At 30.6% G+C, this 13,590-nt stretch overlaps 1 protein-coding gene across 1 annotated transcript; it reads left to right on the forward strand.

Moving 5' to 3' along the window:
* The first annotated feature begins 12,549 nt into the window (after window positions 1–12,549).
* LOC108319787 (heat stress transcription factor B-4) lies at window positions 12,550–13,590 on the forward strand. The gene is made up of 2 exons (XM_017551038.2): window positions 12,550–12,852; window positions 13,086–13,590. The coding sequence occupies exons 1-2, from the start codon at window positions 12,601–12,603 to the stop codon at window positions 13,578–13,580; spliced, it is 747 nt and encodes a 248-aa protein (XP_017406527.1). The 5' UTR covers window positions 12,550–12,600; the 3' UTR covers window positions 13,581–13,590.

A 13,590-nucleotide genomic window follows, 5' to 3' on the forward strand; every position in this document is an offset into this window, starting at 1 on the left:
AAATGGCTTTAGAATACACTTATATAACAAATAAAGTTCAAACATGTAGGTTCTTACCAATCTATTACTTATTTAAGATGTTTGGGAAGATACTTGTGCAATGAGAAAAATCACACAACAACGTTATCTGATAGGGAAACCATAAGTAGTTGTCAATGGTGCTTGAAACTTTGAAGTTAACAAACTTCACTAACCTAGCTATATAAAGGAAATAATATAGCTTCTTCCCCGTTGCAAAACAATTGGTGACGTATATTTGGATGTCATCAAATTTATTCCCTTCGTGAGTAAGGTGGGGGTCAATGAACTCATATACATCATTGAACCCCATCTTGTTAGTTACACCAAACATATACCTGAAACCAAAAATTGATTTGATATAAGTAACTTGATAAATCAATTTTATATAAATAATTTCTCATAAACTTACATCATCCATAACTGAACAAGTGTAATATCAAGCTCTTATTTTCCTGACACAAGCTTCAAGACATCTTGCTTATGTAAGTACAATGAGATCTTAGAGTCTCTTCCAAATATAGTAGAATCCCATGCATTGGTGTGTGACGTTCTTGAAGTATCCAAGCAGCAGAATCCCTTCTCCAACATGGTAGCATTCATAAGCTATTTTTTGCCTTCATAATCCAACAACATTTCAATATCAAGCAAGCCATTTTTCCAAACAGTTTTGGAGTGCACAAGTCTAGTTTTTCCTACTCTTGATTTTGTAACACTTTAAGCATTGTTTCAAGAATTTTTCAAGCATTGTATCACTAAACCTTTGAGGTTTAATTGGCTTTTCATTTTGCAACTCAAAGTGGCTTGGAAAAGTGCTTTTCAAGCAATTCCAAGTACACAATTAAACATTGTAATAACTTAGTTTCCACTTCTTAGTGTGAAAGTGTGTCAAGGGGCTCAAAGTGTCATTTGCACTTTCACTTAGGAACACTTATCATTTTCCATTTGCATTGTTTTACATAACTTTGCTTGATTTTCTTTTATTTTTTAAGTCTCCATGATACATAGGGACGCGTTTCATTAGGCTAAACCTTCATTTGATTTCTAGCTGCATTTCAATCTTGCATTCGAAAAGCTTTTGAAAGATTTCTACTTAGAAACTAAGGTAAGAAACAACCAAAGACACTCTAGCTAGGAAGGACAAGGTTCTTAAGCTTGTCCATTTGTGACTCGCCTCTCCTTCTTGGGAGCTATTTGGTTACTTTTATCTCTAGAATCTTTCTAGAAATCCTTTAGCAAAAATATAAAAAGTTTGTGAAAAGTTTTAAACTCTCTACTTGTGCAAATTTTTCAAGCTATTGTGAAAACCTTTCTTACTTCACAAGTATGAGTCATTCAAGTATGCAAGGAAGTATTAAAAATGATTATGAGAATGTGCAATTAAGTGAGGAGCTTCATAGAACTCAAGCTGAACTTAATAGAACTGAAGTCGAGCTTAATAGAACTCAATCTGTTTCACCAAGCTCGCCAAGAGATAAATGAGCTTAGTCAAATGATTAATAGCCTCACTCTTCACCAAAGAGGTCAAAATCGTGTCGAGTATTGTTCATAGGCCAAACAATGATCGTGGTGATCATCATTCCCATCATAGTGACCAAAATGTTCATGGTGGTCATCATTATGACTACTATCAGCATCCACCTAGAAGACACCACAATCATAGGGACCATCATGTGGAACCTAAACTTGACTTTCCCCCTTCTATGGCCGAGATAATATAGAGGAATATTTTGAGTGGGAGATGATGGCAGAACAAATTTTTGACTGTTACCACATTGATGATGCGAGGAGAGTTACTTTGGCAACATTTAACTTCCAAGGCGCAACTCTATATTGGTGGATATCCTTGATTCGTGAGTAAAGGATGTAGGGAGACTTCACCATCCAATATTGGAATGAGCTCAAAGCAGCCTAACATTGAAGACATGTTCTAGCATATTATGCAAGGAAGATCATGGACAAGCTCCATAGACTCCAACAAAGAAACATGAATGTTGAGGAATATCGACAAAAGATGGAACTACTCATGTTACGAGCTGGAATAAAAGAGGAAGAGAGATTCATCATAGCTAGGTTTCAAAGTGGCCTCAACTATGATATTCGTGATAAGGTGGAACTCTTACCTTACTTCGATCTCAATGAATTTGTTCAACTATGTGTCAGAGTGGAAGAGAAAAATAAAAGAAAAGCTTCCACTAAGAGGATTTCCCCTACCACCTCCATGTATAGAAAAGATCCTAAGAGGGAGGGTAGTCCATCAACGTATGAGGAACCTCGAGAAAAAGGAAAATAAAAAGAGAAAGAGAGAGGAAAAGAGAAAGAGTGTGAGAGAGGAAAAGAGAAAGAGTGTGAGAGAGGAAAAGAAAGAGAGAAAGAGCGAAAGCAAGGAAATCATAGAGATAAATCTCACAAGGAATCTTCAAAGGAATGAAGGAATCGAGAGACCAGATGTTTTAAGTGTGGAGAAAGAGGACATTATTCTCCTGAGTGTCCTAACAAAAGAACATCAAAGTGAAGATGAGGATTCTTCTAGTGATTTAGATACTTCCATATCTGAGGAAGAAGCCTTACCTTGTGAAGGAGAGTTATTATTGGCTAGAAGACTTCTTGGAAGTCAACCTAAAGAACTAAAACAATCATAGAGTGAAAATCTATTCCGCACAAGGTGCAAAATTTTAGAAAACACTTATTCATTAATTGTGTATAGTGGTTCCTCTTGTAATTGTTGTAGTTCTAGAATGGTGAACAAATTGGCCTTACCTACTATTCCTCATCCCAAGCCTTACAAGCTTCAGTGGATAAAAAAGGATGAAGAAATAGTAGTCAATGTGATGTTGTTCCAATAGATGCTGGGCATGTGTTACTAGGTAGGCCATGGCAATATGATCATAACTCCACTCATGATGGTTACACCAACAAAATAAATTTTCTCCATAAAGGAAATAAAATCACATTGATTCCTCTTACACTTGAACAAGTGAAAGAGGATGAAATACAAATAAAATTAAAAATTGAAAAGGAAAGAAAAGATGAAGACAGTTTGGATAAGCAACCTTCTCAAGAAAAAAGGAAGGAAAAGAAGGTATGCATGTTGTTAAATTCTTCATTCACAAGTACATACATTGACTCTTCTTATAAAAACCATCACTTTGTTTCTTCATTTCATGTTAGGGAAGACTCAAAACAAAGTGAAAGAAAAAATATATTAAAGGCCAAAACTACTTATAAGAAAATCTTTTTCAAAAATACAAGGCCTTCATTTTGTCTTCTTGTTTTTTTATTACAAACTCTTAATCATATTAATTTTTGATATCTTTTGTAGATATGTTTTTGATCCAGGAGAAAACAAAAACCAAAGTTTTGCTTCTTTCTTTCTTCCTGATTTGAGGATAAATCGTTTTTCAAGAGAGAGAGAATGATGACAACTCCTTTAGGGATTTTCCATCCAAAGAAGTATCAACTTAGACTAAGACTAAGAAAGGGGAAGTGAATAAAGACTTTTAACAAAAAGCTCTTTCCTTATCTAAGTCTTAGATGGATTGACTTTGCTAAATAACATTTGCATTGTTTTGTAGGCCTTAAATAAAGGTTGAAGACCATGGACAATCACACAAAGAAGCTTGGTGAGCCAAGGGAAGCAAAGGAGTCAAAGAAGAGAAGGAAACAAGTGTTTTCTGAATTGAAGCTAAAGCTTCTGGATTGGAAATGCATAGAAAAAATGGCTTCCGGATTGTAAAATCGTCCAACCACTAGTAGCTCGCGTTTAGCCATTTTTGACAAGTTTTTCACATTTATCACGTTTTTAATGTTTTTGGCATGAAACTTGCAACCCAAGCTTAGTAGCGTCTTAGATACTCTTCTTTAGTGATCTTAGAAGCTTTGCACATTCAGATTTCAGAGCCCTCTTTGAACCTATAAAAGAGAGACTCATTTCCATGTAAAAATCAACTTGAATGGGATATTGAAGTGTTGTTGAGATTACTCCATACCTATATTCTTCGAGTTCTTCTTATTGTGCTTGATTTCACACCTTCTCCTCCAGCTTCCTTCCTTCTTGGAAGGCTTTCTTAGCTCTTGAGGCTTCAACATACACATAACACTCACTGAACCATTTCACAAACACCTGGTGTGCACCTACATATACCTTCCTCCAACCAATCTGCTGCATCCATTCTGATTCGTGGAGAGATCTAACTTGAAGAGTGGAGCTGCTTCCATCACCACCCCATATCCAATAGTTCTTGTACTTGATTTTCAATCTCTTTAGTTTCTTGAGGGTTAGTTCTATGGGTTGGCCTATTTGGTAGGCTTGCACCAAGAACAAAATCTATTTGAGTGGTTGTTGAGTTGTTTACTTTGTGTGGGTATGTGCACCAAGCTGATTGAATGTCTCTGATGATATGTGGATGACATGTCTTCTTGTTGTACTTCGTAATTTTAAAGGTAGCTCTCTTTCTCTATGATAGACGGTAAAAGAGATGAGGTTCAAGTGCTACCCCTTTCATCTTTCGAGGAAGTAGAAAGGGAAGGATGTCTCACTCGTAGGTTTCTGAGTCGTGTTGAGTATATTGCCCATGTGTTGAACAGACAACTCAACTCGTCATGTTTTGTTGAACAATGCCCTGTTTCGGTGACAAAGTGGTACGATAGGGTACAAGTGAACGACACATGATTTGGGATTGTTTGGTTGTAGCATGTTCTTTGTGTGAATTTTAATTGAGTTAACCTTGTTTGATGTGACATGATGATAGCATTAATACGATGATTAATGCTTATTGTTTGTGTTCTCTTATTTGATGGCTTTTCTGGTAGCTCACCCTTTTTATTTATGTGTTGTGCGATGATTGTATAACTCGTGTTGTTGTACAGGAGCAAATGTTGTTACAAATGTTCTAGCTGATGAGTAGAGCGACGAGATGCTTGATAGTGCTTGGGAAATTTCCTAGTTTATTTTTTCAAACAGTTTTAGTTTATTTTGATGTAACGATATCATAAGTATTTGTAAGTTTTAAACATTTGAATAATTTATTTAGTGTTAAATAAAGTAAGGTTTTTATTACTTCAACTTTGAAGGTATTGAATGAATGAATCGATAAAAGCTTCACATAATTGCTTTAGTTGTTGATGGAAATGCTTCTAGAAAATATTACACTACCTGATCAAAATTATGAGGCAAAAAAGATACTTTATCTAATGAGTATGGAATATCAAAAGATCCATTCATTTCCTAATGATGGTATTTTATATAGAAAACAATTTGCGGTGTTAAGAAGTTGCCTCAAGTATGTAGTTTATCATGTTATAAGTTCAAAGATGGTGACGAGGATAATATTGATGAAGTCACAAAGCAAGGTCCTTCTTCGAAGGCAATTTAGTATCTACCAATAATTCCTAGGTTCAAACATATGTTTACGAATCCAAATGATGCTAGAAACCTTAGATGGTATACTGATGAGCAAAAATGTGACGGACTACTTCGTCATCCTATAGATTATGTGCAATGGAAGAACATTGATAAAGAATTTCCTATATTCGAAAATGAATCAAGGAATTTGAGGGTTGGACTAGGTACAGATGGAAATCAGTATATAAATTTAAGTACAAATCATAGTTCTTATCCTTTTTTGTTAGTGATTTATATCTTCCCTCCAAATTTTTGTATGAAGAAAAAGTACATGATGTTATTTGTGATGATATTTGGTTCACGACAACTAGAGAATGACATATATGTTTATCTTAGTCCATTGATTGATGCTTTGAATTTTTTATGGGATGATGGTATTGAAGTCTTTTATAGGTTTTTTGCCCATGAATCTTTCCATATGCATGTAATGTCATTTTGTTATCAACGATTTTTTTGCATATAGAAACTTGTTAAGTTCTAGTGTGAAGGTCATAGAACATGTTCGATTTATAAAGAAAACACATTGTATAAGTAATTAGAATACAGGAGGGAAACAATTTATTTTCTGCATCATAAATTTCTAAATCAATTTTACTTGTATAGTAGATTGGAAAAGACCTTTAATAAACACAAAAAAACATGACATTTCTCCAATTCCATTAATTGGCGTTCAAAATTATTAACCTTCAAACAATATCAAAATTATTATAAAAGATGTTAATTTGCGAGGTTTTTTATAACCTTCATTAGATATATTTTTATTTTGTAGTGTATGTTGTTTTTGTAAATTTTTACTTTTTTGGCTTAATTCGCTTTTTAACAATAATGGTTTAGAAACTGTCGTGGTTTGAAATTTTAATTATGATTATTAGGACTGTCGTTGTTATTATATGTAAAATTTTTAACTATGGTCAATTTAATTTTAAACATAATTAAAGAGTTGTTTTAACTGTCGTTTTTCTGTTGTAGTTATTATAGATCAAAATATTAGCACATAATAATGTTGCTGGTATGGAAAGGAAAACGCATAGAGTAGAAATAATTATTTTTATATAGAATCATAATATAAACGAAAAATATATATTTCCATTAGCTATTTAAAGATGCATAAATAAGTGAATCGTTGATATGAAACTAACCAGCAAATGTAACTATAAACGATGTGATGAAAAGTGTTAATTTTGTTGATGTTGATGATGCATGGGACCCTTGATAAAGAAGAGAGAGTGATCTTCATAACCTGAGTGTGAAGAGAAAAAGTAATGATATGCAAAATTCGAGAACAAATCCATTACTTTAAGGAGTATAAAATTCAGAAAAGGTTAAAGTTTGATACGTTGTGTTATGCATGTGAATTTTCATCATTTGGATGAACAGAGAAGGTAAATTTTTTCATGAAACTGTTCATGCTCCAGTCCACAAATTCGCAGAAATGGTGCCACGGATCATGCATGCATGTTCCTTTTTTAAGGTAGAAACATCAACTCAAAACCCCACCATGAGAAAGGAAAAATCCAACCCTTTCATGTCACCAAAAGAGAATATGTGTTACCCACAGGAGCACTATAACTTATACAAACTTCTTTAAACATCACTGTGCTTATAGTTTAACCCATTGCTTGCCACATTTTTTTATTTATCTATATAAGTGAGGGATATTTCAACATGAAATTATCAATAAGATAAAAAAATAAAATAAAAGACAATACATTTATGGGTTTTTATAACTTTAATATTTAAGATAAGTTTTATGATACTAGATTTATAAGTTTTTTTTTTCTTTATATGATGTTTAGTTTTTTCGTTTTTATTTAATGTGAAATTTTTAATTAGGTTATTTATATATTTTAAACGATGAACAATATATTATTGAGAAAATTACTTATTTGAAAAATACATAAATTTCAATTTTTTAAGAAAAAGATAGAAAACTTTTTATTTTTACAATAAATTGATTAATTAACAAATGATAAAGGTAACTAGTCCCTTCTCTAGGATCACTCCAAGTCTCTCCTATTAAACAACCCTAATTTGATTGACAAACAATATAAAAATCTCACTTAGATTATTGTATATATCTAGGTAGTGTTTTGCTTATGCTTGAAACCAATTCCTATTTCCAAGGTAGGACATATTTGTCAATCTAGTCAAAGCTAGTTCAATATATAAGGTTCTTGGTATAAAGTAAAAACACAAATTATGGTAAAGAGAACTTTAGGTATATCCATGTAATTACTTATGTATTATCCTCTTTTAAGGTGTCTTTATAAGTAAATGATTCTATTTGGTCCAATCAATGACCTCTCTATTGCTATCTTAATAGTCACAAAATAAAATAAAACTAAAAGCATTTCCACACAGTCAAACACTAGTCTCGAAACCACTCGTCCTACAGTAGGTGAAATATAAAAGAAAAAAAAATGTTTAAGTTAGAACAGTAAGTTTAAATCCAAATCAATTCCAAAAAGTTAATCTATGAATTGAGAATGGTTTTTAGGTTTTATATTCAATTAATATGGAATTTTAGTTTTTGACATACACTTACAACCTCCAATATTATTGAACATGGTGTGTGAGTAATATAGTAAATAACAATTTTATGAATGTCATATAAATCTCAATATTATTTTTAAATTTGAATTAAATCAAGACTGAATCCTGTAAAATAATATCTTATCTGATAGTAAATGGCTTGACAAGTCTAATAAATAATAATTAATGTATTTTTCCACATACAACTAAGGTGTTCTATATATATTTATATCAGATTCTATCTCTAATCAAAGTAAGAATTGAGCGGTTTTTTCAATAGCTAAATTATAAGTTATACTATAGGTTAACATATTTATAATAATAATAAAAATAATTAACACAATAAAAATAGTTTGAATGGTTAGTTATTATTTTATTTTGTATAAAGAATTAATTATTCTTTCTCTCTTCAATTTTATTCAAATACTATATATACACAAAGACTAACACAATGAAATAACTATCATAATTTTAAAGATAAAATAGTAAGAAAATATGTAAAATAAATATATCCTTTCCGTTAGTTATTTATAGATATGCATTGTTCTATTAATGAGAGAATTTTTTATTTTTTTATTTTGCCATGAAGGGCGTTGTTTGAGTTTTTTCCAACAAATATATAGACAAACCTGCTCCCAATTGATCTCACATCAATGCCCTTTCAAACTTCACTTTGATTTTGTAAAACATGAAAAAAAAATATATTCATTAAAAAATGATTACATTGATCTAAACTAGTAAGGTTGGAACATGTTTTTCCCTTAACTTTAGTATGCACTAAAAGATATTGGCAGACATTGTTATTAGATTTGGATTCATTATCGATTTTGTCAAACCGGTGATTAGGAATAAAAATGGGCAGAGACAACGTATAATATATTATTATATAGTATAAAAGTTGAACATATCTTCCTTTAAAAATTAAATATTTGCATCGAAACTCATATTTATATTTGAGATTAGAAATTTTAATATCCATATTCTTTCATACTTGCCATATTTATTATTCGTGACTTAATTAATCATGAATAAAGAACTAATTACAAAATATTAATGAATTAATGAATGCAGTTTTGGAGGCATTATTGTAATGTGTTACTTTATTTTTAATTTACTAGCCACATGGTGATGTTCACGTGTTGTGCATTTAGATTTGTGCTATATGAAAGACAAATCTTTGTCTCCTTCTCTTTAAAAAGACATGCAATGGGTCACACATGGGGACGCTGAAAGATCATGTGATCAATATTTACTCTCTACACAGTAATGGAACCTATGGAAGGTAGTGATATTTCTTTCGAATAGAATCTTCTCATTATTTAAATACTTATTCCACCCTTCCTATTCATGCAGCCTGTTTTAGAGGCTTCTTATAGATTTTGACCACCTAATTATTATATATATAAATATATATAATTAAAAAGTTAAACAACATATAAAAAAAACTTACAAATTCATTATTTTTTTTTCTTTTGAATTGGATGGGATATTAATTTTTATATGGATTAAACTTATATTTTTTATTTCCTCAACATTTTTTTCTAAAAAAAAAAAACCCATCAAAATATGTAGAAAGAGGAAAAAGAGAAACAAAACAGAAATATATTTGGTGAAAATTTACAGATAATTTTCAAGATTAAAATAGTTTAGTATAAGGAGAGAATGAAAGACATAGATCATTAAAAAGAGTGATGAATGTGACCCCTCCAACAATGGAATCCATAGCTAGAAGGTCTTGCATGAGATTATTTTTCTTTTTGGGTACATCTAGGTAGCTAACTTTAAAAATCTATATCATCAATGATAAATTATTAAGTGATTTTAAATCAATTTGTAGATTGTTAAAAACTTTCCCGTCTATTAGAGGTTACAAAATTTGAAATTGTGTTCCACTTTTTTATAAGAATTTTAAATGAATTAAAAAAGAGAATATTTATAAACTACCTTTAATTTCGACTTTTTGGATGTATTTGAAATGCATCGGAACAAAAACACTTATAAAATTATTAGTTATTTTAAAGTAAATAAATTAAAGAGTAAATAGAAGTTTCTCTCTATATAAGAAAGGTTATTATAATATGCAAAAACAAATATATTTTGAAAAAAAAAATATTTAGATGAATTAGTTTACTCTAATAGAAATCATGATATTACAATATCATCTGATAATTTTTTTATGAACCCTAAGAAGGTTCACTTATAATTATGTAGTGTATTAGTACATTATTCTATCATTGAAGAATAAAAAGGACTAATTATTTTAACATCTCAAGGTCACGGGCATGCTTTGGATTGTACAAAAATGAATAAAGGTCAGAATGTTCCACCCTTGTAAGTTGTAACCATATACTAATTAATTATTTAAGCATTTCAGCATTTATGTTTTTATAACTATTGAACTTTTGTTTCTCACTTTTTTTTATTTGCAATGAAGAGACTTTGAACTCATAATTAGCTACACTTTTGAAAGATTAAAATGTTGATCCAATGATCCTTCATCAATATCACAATCCCACAATGATCCCCTAATCCCTAAACAAAACCCTCATAAAGAATAGAAGGCATTTCAACAGAAAAAGTAAAGGAAAAAGGTTTACATGTTATGATGAGATTCAAAAGAAAAATGTAAATTACACCCAATATTCTTTAGCTTGTTAAAATTTTTCAAACTAAATAGTCTTATATTTAAAATAAAATCATAGTTTAGAATTAAAACATAGTTTAGATTACAAAGAAAAAAGTGCGTGATTTTCATCAATCTATACCTTTACGATTATATATATTATACGTTGATTAAAAATAAAATATTTATATTATATAAATAAATATAAACTTCGTTTCACAATTTAGTTTCTTAAAATTGAGATGGATTTAATTTTTTAAAAAATAATATTAAAATCATCCAATATATATTTTAATAAGATTTATTATTTATTAACTCTATTCATACCGAATCACTATTAATATATTCATCGTAAAAAAGTATTAGAGATTTTATTGTAATTAAAAATAAAGATAAATTTACAATATAAAAATGTGTCCAAACTTAAATTTAATATATTTCACAAAATTTTAATTAAATGTAAATTCAGTATTACTCCCTATAAATAATAATCTTGTTTGATATAATATGATGATTTACCAAAGCATAAAATGTTGTGTTGCCATTCAGTTTTCATATTGGCACGCTTATATGATTATATATATATATATATATTGCATTCATTCAAAATGAAAAATATGAAAATGATGTTATATGATTGAAATTCCATATGAAACAAACAAGGGTCAGAGAACAAGTTATTAGATCCCTGTTACACAGGCCAAAACATAGTAATCTTTGAGATTGGAAAATATAATAATGTGGACTTTATCTTTGTTATATTTTCCAGGCAAAGACAGGGTAGAGAGGAGGGACCAACCAATTGAACAATATCTGACAACTGATAAAATAGTGGGCCAAAGCACATGCACAAAAGTTTAAATTTTCTCAGTTGATTTTGAGAAATCACACCCTTCCAAGTTTTTCAGTTCCATACGAAAAAACATACTTAAAAAACAAAAAAACATGTCTTTTTGCAGGATAAAACAAATCTAAAACACTGTCTTTCAATTTGATTATTAGTCTAGGAATTTTAGAGATCTCTGCATACACATTTTTCTAAACTCAAATTGAATGGTTTTTTGCATTATAAACTTGCCTTCTTCAGGGTTGTGATGATGGAAAGCTGCTTTATATAGCCAATTTGGCATGAACATAAAAGCATTGAGTAGGGACAAAATGGTGATTACATCCATTAGAGCTATATTGAAAAGAAAGAAAAACAAACAAAAAGGTAACTCCTCTTTCAAGAGGCATCAACCCAACAACACTGCTACCAAGAGAATAATCAATAGTAATTAATACCTCTTATTAAATCTTATTATTGTAGAAATTGTAGAAAAAATAATTCATTTCACTGACATGGTCATATGTATCTTAAAATTAGTAATATAAAGGGAGAGATTGATGAGAGGATGCAAAGAATAGTCTTTTATTTGCTTAGGAAGATTTTGTCTAAACATCCAAAATATAAAAAAGAGATATTTAGAGAGAAAAAACATGTAGATTTATGATGGGATAGGAAATAATGGATATCTATGTGTTATTATTCTACAAAAGTTATAGTAAAACAATGTGAATTTACATGGATGTTTAAATTCTTTATAGATTATTCTTTTAATAAAGTTCTCAAAACCTATTAATTTATATAAAAAAAAAGTTATATCTCTCATGTTGTAAATTTTTTAATAAAAATTGTTCAAAAATTTTAGAGCATCATACGAAACAAGATAAATAAAAAAAAATATCTTTTGAAATTCTTATTACTTATTTATTTTCATATCTTAGAAATGCAAGTAAGAATAATTAGTCTTACTTTAAGTAAAAAAAAGTTCCATCCTAATTTCTGATTTTACAATGGAAAAAGGGTGAAGTGAGAGTAATATTTTTCTTTCCTCTCCATTTGACATGATCATGTGTTTTTGTTTTATAAAGTTGCATGATAAGAAATTTATAATATGAGAGAGAAAGGTGAGAGAAATTAAGTTGGTGATGCATATATTAGTGAGAGAAGAGGAGTGCAACAAGAGTGAAGTTGAGTAGAATGGGTTTGACAGTGGAGAGGTTTGAGGAGAAGATGGTGTTCTCTTTTGAGTCTCAGAAATCAGTTCCAGCACCTTTCCTCACAAAGACATATCAACTTGTTGATGATCCTCTCACAGACAACATTGTTTCATGGGGTCAAGATCAAACCACATTTGTTGTCTGGAGACCCCCTGACTTTTCCAGAGATCTTCTTCCCAATTACTTCAAACACAACAACTTCTCAAGCTTTGTTAGGCAACTCAACACCTATGTAAGCATCCTCATATACTATCATTAGTATTTTCGGAATCCAAGTCCAAATCCTACCTTAGATATAAATGAAAAAATAAAACACTGTATAAAGATGAAACATCGTTCACGCGTTGTCTTAAGATTTTAAATAAAGAATAGTGTCAATCTCTTATATAATTAGACTCAGATATCACGATGTTTGCTCGTGAACCTTCTGTTATTAACTATGAATGTTTTTGTTCCTGTGTGCAGGGTTTCAAGAAGGTAGTTTCTGATAGGTGGGAGTTTGCGAATGAGTACTTCAGAAAAGGAGCTAAGCACCTTTTGTGTGAAATACAGAGAAGAAAAACACCTCAGCAACATCACCAACTCTACCATGACCAGCCACCATCCCAGATTCTTCAACAAGATGAAAGTCTCTGCTTGCTTGATTCTCCTCTTTCATCTCCAAAACCAAGCACGGACATTCTAACATCCCTTTCTGAAGACAACCAAAGACTAAGGAAAAAGAACTTCATGCTCTTGTCAGAACTTAGTCACATGAAGAGTTTGTACAATGACATCATATATTTCATCCAAAACCATGTAAAACCTCCATCACCCTTTGAACAAAGAACCAGCACTGCCGTTCCAAAGCTGGTGGACAAGTCCTTGTTCACTTCTTCTGAAGAATCAAACAGTTCTGTTAAGCTCTTTGGGGTCCTTCTAAGTGGCACAAAGAGATTCAACCCAGATAACATTAATTGATGTTTTGTCC

Source organism: Vigna angularis, chromosome 6 (genome assembly GCF_016808095.1).
Source record: "Vigna angularis cultivar LongXiaoDou No.4 chromosome 6, ASM1680809v1, whole genome shotgun sequence".
Taxonomy (NCBI): domain Eukaryota; kingdom Viridiplantae; phylum Streptophyta; class Magnoliopsida; order Fabales; family Fabaceae; genus Vigna; species Vigna angularis.